Consider the following 9,344-nt stretch of genomic DNA (forward strand, 5'->3'; position numbering starts at 1 on the left):
TTGGTGGTGGGGTGTGGGGAGGGACCATAATATCAATTCTCCCCTTGGAGGGCACAGTATTTTAGTCCTGCTAAAGCTGTGTGCCCTTGGGTGACTATTGTAATCTTCCATGTCCCTGCCTCTGGCCAATCTAGGGCTCTGGAGACTGACAGCTTACCCTGGCAGGAAGGGATGCATTACAATAAAGTGCCCCTGTTATAATAATGCCACCATTACAATAGCTATGGCCCTTGGGAGGCTTTTTGAGCCTCAGTTTCCTTTTTTTTTTTTTTTTAAATATTTTTATTTATTTCTAGGAGAGAGAGAGAGAGAGACAGCGTGAGCAGGGGAGGGTCAGAGAGAGAGGGTGTCACAGACTGAAACAGGCTCCAGGTTCTGAGCTGGCAGTCAGCACAGAGCCTGACGCGGGGCTCGAACCCACAAACCGCGAGATCATGACCCAAGCGAAAGTCAGACGCTTAACCGACTAAGCCACCCAGGCGCCCCATCAGTTTCCTTTTTTCTAAAAAGAAACTAAAGAACTCCCCTCGAGAGTTGGGGCCAGGGTTACAGAAGATAACTGCAAACGTCTCACACACAGTTAAGTACGTAGTGCCCAGCGCGAACTCACAATTCAATAAGCCGTCACCTTTGTCGTTATTATCAAAATACTGTATTAGGAATCAGAGAGGGCCGAAGACCACTAACTGCACCCAGCTTCAGAGTTGGGATTGGAACTCTCTCCAGGCCGGAGGGGGAGCTGGGGTGGAGGAGGAGGTGAAGAAACGTCCCAGTGATCTGAGGTGTGAGCCCTGGTGGGGCGATTCCCAGGTGTGGAGCAGGGAGGTAAGGTGACCCTTGCCCAGCGCCCGCGCCCGCGAGGAGCCTTCCCGCCCGAGGTCCGCAGGTGACTGGCCGAGCGGGGCACAGTGGGGGAGCGCCCTAGCCGGGTTTTCAGTCTCCATGGCGACCGCCCGCGCGGCGCCAGCCTGACAGCCCGTCCCGGTTTTATGAATGGGTGACGTCACGGGCCTGGCGTCTAACGGTCTGAGCCGCTTGTTCAGACGCTGACACAGACCCGCCCGGGAGGTGGGGGGGTGGGGGGGGTAGGCTCGAGCTCCACAGCTGCCGCTCCGTGGGAGGGAGACCCTGATCGGAGGTCTGGGGGGGTGGGAGGGGAATGAGGGGACAGGAAACAACCAAAAAAGGGAGAAAAATTCAAAAATAACTAGTTGATCCAGATTTGGGGAATTTTTGCAGAGCGATGCAAATTTAGGGTGGAATCAGGGGATGCAGCCCCCCTCTGGACTCCTTCTATCTAGTTCATGCCCCAGAGGACCAGCCCCCAATACCAAAGGAAAACTTTCTCGAATTAATTGCTCCCACCCTGAGGAGCCTGGGTAAAACCTCTGGTCCCAGAAACATTAACCAGCAACTTTCTCTGGGAACTGGGTAAGGGAGGCCAGCTCTGGGGAGCAGAGTGTAAAGGAAGGCCCGCTTTAAGTTTTGGCCCGAAGAGCCGGGAGATCTAGCTCCCAGAAGCCCAGGCTCTAGCCAAGGGCTGTCTCGGTAACCCAGAACCAGCCCCTTCCCCATCGGGGCCTCAGTTTCTCTCATCTATAAAAGGGAGCTGAGAGGTGAGAAAATGAGCCTGAGAAAACTGACTGTTGGTCGTTTCGGTGTCTGCAAAGCCTCCGCGAGGAGCCCAAGGTAGCCCTCGCCTCCACCAGCCACCCCGCCCCGTGCCCTCCCACTCTCTCGGTTCCTGAGACTCGGGCTCCCTGGCCATGGCCGCGAGGGTGCACGCGCAGAGCAGGAGGCGGAGCCCAGAGGCGCGCGAAGCCACGCCTTGAGACCTCCCATTGGCTGCTTTTGAACCCCTGAGCCCGCCTCTAGCGGGGTGTGTTGGTGGGGGGAGCCGGGCGTATCTATAAAATATGGGCTGCGGGGCTCAGACCTCGCATTCTACAACCGTCTTTCCCCAGCTCCCGGTCTTCCTCAACCCTCCCCCGGCGTCCTCTGTGCGCTTCGTCTCCCTCCTCTTACTCCGACGCCAGAGTCATGAAGGTCGCCAGTGGCAGCGCCGCGGCCGCCGCGGGCCCCAGCTGCGCGCTGAAGGCCGGCAAGTCGGCGGGCGGCGCGGGCGAGGTGGTCCGCTGTCTGTCCGAGCAGAGCGTGGCCATCTCGCGCTGCGCGGGGGGCGCCGGGGCGCGCCTGCCCGCCCTGCTCGACGAGCAGCAGGTGAACGTGTTGCTCTACGACATGAACGGCTGCTACTCGCGCCTCAAGGAGCTGGTGCCCACCCTGCCCCAGAACCGCAAGGTGAGCCGGGTGGAGATCCTCCAGCACGTCATTGACTACATCTGGGACCTGGAGTTGGAGCTCAACTCGGAATCCCAAGTCGGGACCCCCGGGGGCCGGGGGCTCCCCGCCCGGGCTCCGCTCAGCACCCTCAACGGCGAGATCAGCGCCCTGGCGGCCGAGGTGAGGTCCGAACTGGAGCACGAGAGCAGTTTCCTTCTACAGATGGGGAAACTGAGGCCCGGGGGGTGGGGGGGGGACTTGGCCCTAGGACCTCCCCATCTTTTCGGGCACTTTCTTCGCTATGCGAGATAGGGAAAAGCGCTCCCTTAACGCGTCTCCTGGGGAAGGGCTTGCAGCCTTGTCTCCTCCAACCTGCCCGTCTCACCTCTCTCTCTCTCTCTCTCTCTCTCTCGTTCCCACAGGCGGCATGTGTTCCAGCGGACGATCGCATTTTGTGTCGCTGAAGCGCCGCGCTCAAGGACTGGCGGACCCCAGCCCTCCAGGGAGCGAGAGGAATTCGTGTTCTCTGATCCTACCGAGCGCCTCGCCGGAGGTGGGAAGGGACAAGATTGAGACCCACGACCGGGGGGCGCTATGCTGGACGCAGCCCAGGGTTGGCGGACTGAGGGCAGGCCCACCCTCCCCCGACACCTACCAGCCACCAGAGACTTGGGGGACGCCCCCCCCCGTGTGTTTCTATTTTTTGAAAAACGAACATTTTAAAAAATGGTCACGTTTGGTGCTTCTCAGATTTCTGAGGAAATGAATTGCTTTGTATTGTATATTACAATGATCACCGAGAATATTGTTTTTACAATAGTTCTGTGGGGTGTTTTTTGTTGTTATTATTAAACAAATCCTTTAGACTGCGGTACAGTGCAGTGACTTACTGGATCAAGGGGAGGGCCTTGAGGGATGGGGTGACTCCTGACCCCATTCCCAGCTGGTGCTGGGGGGGGGAGGGGGACTAGAAGGCCACATCTGGACTGTCGCTTTTACCGACCTGAACTTAGTGTTTTCCGGTGTCTTTAAAGTCCGTTCTTTCCCCATCGCTGGCCATTTCCCTGCTCCCCAGTGTCATAAAATTAAATCCTCTAGACCTCTAGGGTTTTTCCAAGTGGTCACTGGACCACCTGGGTCACCTGTGAAGGTTGTTAAAATGCAGATCAACTTTTCCAAGGCGCCCTCTGAGTTGAGTATTCAAACAAACCATGTATGCTGGAGAACCGGGTCACTGGGCCCCTCAAGATAGGGGAAGGGGAGGTCTAGAGGAAAGGCTTCCCCAGAGCCTGTCTGAGATAGGGCTTCTGTCACCCCATTTCCCAGTAGGAGGTGCCTTCCCCGGCAGGGCCGCCTGGCCCTGGATTGTAGCAGGCTGCCCTGGGGCTCCTGGCTTGTCCAAGTGGGTGAGCAAGTTGGCAGGGCTAGCCTGGGCACAGCTGCAGAGCCACCTGCTCTGGGTCCGGACTTGGCCCCCTCACCCTAGCCTGGGTATGCCAACAGCTCAGACAAACGGGCGCTCCCTCCCCCAGGCTCCCCGTGTGGGCTGAGGAGTGGGCGACACCGCCCGCAGCTCCGGAGCAGGAAAGAGGTGTCCCTGGCAAGGGACTATCTGCCTGGACATGTGTGCATCTGTACATAGGGGAACACATCTGAGTGTCTGGGCCTGTGTATGTGACAAGAGTGAACTGGTAATTCTCCCCCAGGGGCCGGGGGTCAGCTGTTGGGGTACCTGGGAGGGGTGGATAAGGATGTGTGCGGGGGCGGGGGTCTGCAGGAGGGCAAATGTGAGCACATGTGTTCCGCAGATAAGTGTGTGCAGCCTCCAGCTGTTTGGGTCTGTGTGTTCTGCCTCAATGCATCATGGGCATCTCGGCATGGGTCTGGCGTGATGGATGGCTCTGTGTGTCCCGGAGATGCAGAACCACACTGTGGGTTTCTAAGTGTGTAATTGTTCCGTAGGCCTCTGCTGGTCTGGGGTGGAGGTGTGGGCAGCTGTGTTCGGGCAAACCCTCCCTCGGGTTCAAGTACGGATCCTGCGGGCAATCGTTAGGCCCTGGGACACCGAGTATCCCTACCACGTGGGTCCCCAGGTATTACACGGGAACAGCCAAGCCCCAGCGAGGGCAAAGAACCTATCCCAGAGAGGGTAAGGACTATGAACACATGTTGTCAATAAATAGAATAAAATAATCAGCACCTAGTACCACGAACCCGATCCATGCTCCGCTCTTTATAGTGAATCCCCTGGACCCCTGGGGGGCTAACGACTGGATTCTGATTTACAACAAGAAACAAGCTCAGAAGAGATGAACAGCACCGGCAACTAGTGAAAGATTATCCAGGTACCTTCCCAGCCCAAGCACCTTATGGACTCAATCAAAGAACCCGGTATTTGGAGGTAAATCATGTCCTTTGCTGCTCCCCGCTCAACACCCCTCCCCTCTGCTGTTGAACGGCAGTAACTTCTCAGCATTGTTGGAGAGAATAAATGGAACGGAGCGCCTCGCCCGCAGCGTTTGGTAGTTAATAAATTTGCATTATTAACTGTCGCCCGTGTGTCCTTGGGGTGTCCTCGTGGGCACTCGTGGGCACCCGCTCCTCGCGTGTGCGGGCTCCCCCCTCCCACCGCAAGCCCACCCACGGGCGCGTGGGCGTGTCCCCCGCGCGTCCTCCCACACGGGAGGGTCGTCTTCCCCCCCGCCCCGGGAGGAAGGGGCTGCGGCGGGGGGCTGGAGGGGGGGGGCAGGCGGGGGGGGGGCTCGGCCACCTCCCCCGCCATTCAGGCACGCTCTGGCTTCCACGTTTCCCTCTTTTCCCCTTTGGCCGGGGCCCAGCCCATCTGGAGGCCGGCTCGGCGGCGGCCTGGGAGCGTTTCCATCAGCTGGGCCCGAGGAATGCGGAGCTATTTAACCTGAGCATCCCCAGGTGTACGGAGGCGCCTGGCTGTCTGGGGCCCGCCGCCTTTGGCACGGCCGCGCTAGACAAACAGCGCCGCCCCCGCCCTGCCCCTCCGCCCGCAGCTGCAGCCGGGCCTGGGAACGGGCGGGCGCCGGGCTTGCATCAGGCTCGCCTCGCAGGGCGGGGGCCGGCGCGACTGTGTGTGTGTGTGTGTGTGTGTGTGTGTGTGTGTGTGTGTGTGTGTGCGCGCGCGCGCGCGTGCGTGTGTGTAGCACGCAAGAACCTGTTCTGTGTATGCACAAAATCCTGCTGTGTGTGTGTAAGTATAGCACACAAACCCCTACTGTGTGTGTGTGTGTGTGCGTGTGTGTGTGTGTGTGTGTGTGAGTGACGCAAAACCCTGCTCCTTGCAGTGCTGCTTGGGAAACCATTAACTCCTTAACCCCTCCTGGACAGGGTGCGGGGAGGAGCCGGCACGGAGGCCTCAGAGAAACACCAGGACGAAGTTTCTTGGGCCTGAGACCCTGCCTGTCCGGGGCTGTGGGTCTGAGACCGGAAGTCCTCTTTATTTTCTTTAACAAACGTGGATAGGGTACTTCTTATGTACCATATAGCGTAGGTACTAAGGTCTTTTAAAATTTATGGGGCGCCCAGGTGGCTCATTCGGCTCAGGTCATGATCTCACCATGCTGGGTTCAAGCCCTGCATCGGGCTCTGTGCTGACAGCTCAGAGCCTGGAGCCTGCTTCGGATTCTGTGTCTCCCCCCTCTCTATGCCCCTCCCCTCATGCTCTGTCTCTTTCTGTTTCTCAATAATAAATAAATGTTAAAAAATTTTTTTAAACTCTTAAAAAAATAAAATGAAATTTAATTCGTCTAAGCCTCTTGGGAGTTGTATAAGGCAGTGTTATCACTCTCATTTCCATTGAAATAACAGCGGGGCGCCTGGGTGGTTCAGTCGGTTGGGCAGCAGACTTCGGCTCAGGTCATCATCTCACCGTTGGTGGGTTCGAGCCCTGCATCAGGCTCTGTGCTGGCAGCTAGCACAGAGCCTGGACCCTGTTTCAGATTCTGCGTCTCCCTTTCTTCTCTCTGACCCTTCCCTTCTCACGCTCTCTCTCTCTCTCAGAAATAAATAAAAACGTTAAAAAAATTAAAAAGAAAACAGCAACAACAGTAATAATAGGCTAACATTTCAGTTGGGAGGCTGCTAGAACACAGCCTGTGGATCAGCCTTGACGCTCATCACTTCACCTGTTTCAGCCTCCGTGTTCCCATCTGAATAATGGAATCCCGAACCTTGTCTCCAAGGATCAAATGAACCAGTGTACATAAAAAGCTTAGCATTGCACCTGGCTCCTAGTGGGCACTTAGTGTACATGTGTGCCTGATGAGGCCATCGCTATTTCTCCTTTTCAGCAAAGTAAAGTAGGGGCATCACAGAGGTGATGGGACACTGACTTCGAGGGCTTTTCAGAAATCATGTTGGTCCCAAAAAGCCTTATGAGGGATTTCACGCTCCCAGAGGACATCCAATTGAGTCGTTTCATCATAGTTCCGACTGAAATCATACCTGGTAGTTAGCTGTTCTTGTGTTTAATGTGTCAGTTGGAAAAATGCAAGACACAGAAGGTGTATCACAATTTTTGCGACCCATGTTTAGGCATTTCTTAATTAAAAAAAAAAATCGAACTACAGCCCCCAAAGATGGAAATGGCCCAGGCTTTCTTGACCTCTAAGAGGTGCTAGGCTGGGATCTTCTGGTGAAGCTGGTCGTGAGAGGCATGTCACACAGCTGGACTCCGTTCTTGAACCAGGTAGAGACCAACCAATTTGTGGAAATGTCTGTTCCTTCCGAGGCCCAGGGATCACCAGGCCCTTGCCTCTGGATGCACACTCTCCCCTCTGTAGAGGGAGGGGTGCTTCACACACAACCAATCAACCTTGCACCTGCCTATCTGAGTCACCCAGAGCTCAGAGTTGGCTTAATAAAGAGGTACCCTCGCACCCCCCACATTGTGTCCCTTGAGACTAAAAAACTCAGCCATATAACCTTTATTTGTGCCAGCTACTGTCATTTGAGGTCCAGGAACGGCTGGCCTGATAGGGCTTTCCACTGCCCAGGGTCACACAGAGCAAGGCTTTCCTGGGACAGGCAGGCCTGTGATCCCAGCCTGGCTGCCAGAGAGAAAGGAGGTGAGTCATGGCCAGGCCAGGGTCCGGGAAAGGGAAGGGAAGGGAAGGGAAGAGGAAACCAGAAGGCCTGGAGGCACACATGGTTGGAGGGGGAGCCCTTATCTTCCCAGACCCGCCCTGGCTGGTGCTTCCTGCCCCAGTTCTTGCAAAATCTCTTTCCCAGCGCTGCACCCAAGGTGGGCGCCTTGGGCCAGTACAGGGTTGCATCAGGGACTTGTGCAAGGGGCAGCTGAGGACAGGGAACGAGACAGTGGCTGCAGGCCAGGAGGGGCAAGAAAAGACAGACACAGGTTCTAAGCCCTGGACCACTTCTCACTGGGCACTTGCTGCACCTTCCAGGCCCTCGGCATTCTCAGCTTTAAAATGGGTGTTACAGTCACTGTTCTGAGGTTCCAATGACATCATCCTGATTTCATCCACTCCTCAAGCCCCAGGCTAGGCTATTGTCATCTCCACCTGGAAAACCATGCCAGCCCCAACTAGCTTATTCAACAAATAGTTATAATGCTTCTACCATGCGCTAGGAACTAACAGGGATGCAGGAGCTAATAATTTAGACAAAAATTCTTGCCCTCTTCAAACTTACGTTCTAGTGGAAGAAGACAGTAAATAAATATGCATAGGTATAAGCAGAGGCAGATTCGCCCTGAAATTACTGAAGTTTAAACTTCAAACCTTCTTGCCTGGAAAAAGTCCTAGAAACATGTTCATGTTTTTTTATGTGGGCTTATGATGATGATGATGATGATGATGATGATGATTAATTATTTTGTAAAATTTGCAAACCATTGTGCCTAGGTTGCAAAAATCTAGCTTCCACAAAACCTAGATTCTCCCCTGTATATACAAAGGGCACCTGGGTGCTCAGTTTGTTAAGCCACGGATTCTTGGTTTTGGCTCAGGTCATGCCCTCCTAGGTCACAAGTTCAAGCCCCACATGGGCTCATACTGCCAGCTGGAGAGCCTGCTTCGGATTCTATCCCTGGCCCTCCTCCACTGCACTCTCTCTCAAAATAAGTAAGTAAACTTAAAAAAAAATCACAGGGGCGCCTGGGTGGCTCAGTGGGTTAAGCATCCGACTTTGGCTCAGGTCACGATCTCATGGATCTCATGCTTCCTGGATTCAGCCCCACATCGGGCTCTGTGCTGACAGCTCAGAGCCTGGAGCCTGCTTCAGATTCTGTGTGTCTCCCTCTCTCTCTGACCCTCCCCTGCTCACACTCTCTCTCAAAAATAAATAAAACATTAAAAAAACCTTTTTTTTTTAATCACAAAGTGGGTGGCGCCGCAGGATCCAAGCTTGAAGGCAAGGTTGCAAGAGGCGCAGCAGAATCAAGTCTACGGGTATTATTCGTTTCTTCGCCTAGAGCCCCCAAGTTCCGCCAGTGGCGGAGAAAGTTGGGTACGTGAGAGCACTCTAGCGCACCGCTGAACTCACTGACCCCCCAGGAAAAGCGGGCTCCCTGCCGCCTCCAGCCGTCCTCGGTCCACTGGCGCCCCCTCGCGGGAAGATCCAGAAGTGCGCCAGCGCGGGTGAGAAACCGAGCAAGGCCGACGGAGCAGTTTCGCGGGCGGCGAGAGCTGGTGCCTTGGCGGCCTCTCGCGGTCCGTTTGGGAACTGCAGCTAGCTCGACCTGGGCGCACGTTGCATGAGCCTTTCTGTGTCTGGATGTTTGTCTGTGTACAGGTACGCGGCACGCTGCGAATCCAGACATCTCCGCCTTCGGCCCTTGTTCTTATCAGGACATGAGCTACCCTTTCCCCAACTCTTTTTCTTCCTTGCTCTGTGACAGCACCCTCTGAGACTTCCTGACTTCATCTAGAAAAGGAGGAGGTCTTGGACAAATCCTTGAAATGTTTCAAAAATAGTGAAATGTACTATACATACAAAAAGGCGGATATTGCCCATGTATACAGTTTGAAGGTAATCATGAACACTCAAGTACCAGCCATCTTGCTTAAGAA

General features: G+C 55.2%; 1 protein-coding gene across 1 annotated transcript; it reads left to right on the plus strand.

The window, feature by feature from the left end:
- The first annotated feature begins 1,945 nt into the window (after nucleotides 1-1,945).
- ID1 (inhibitor of DNA binding 1, HLH protein) lies at nucleotides 1,946-3,154 on the plus strand. The gene is made up of 2 exons (XM_039237765.1): nucleotides 1,946-2,463; nucleotides 2,706-3,154. The coding sequence occupies exons 1-2, from the start codon at nucleotides 2,041-2,043 to the stop codon at nucleotides 2,745-2,747; spliced, it is 465 nt and encodes a 154-aa protein (XP_039093696.1). The 5' UTR covers nucleotides 1,946-2,040; the 3' UTR covers nucleotides 2,748-3,154.
- The last annotated feature ends 6,190 nt before the right edge of the window (nucleotides 3,155-9,344 follow it).

This window comes from Hyaena hyaena, unplaced genomic scaffold, assembly GCF_003009895.1.
Source record: "Hyaena hyaena isolate Hyena2069 unplaced genomic scaffold, ASM300989v1 scaffold_131, whole genome shotgun sequence".
NCBI lineage: Eukaryota > Metazoa > Chordata > Mammalia > Carnivora > Hyaenidae > Hyaena > Hyaena hyaena.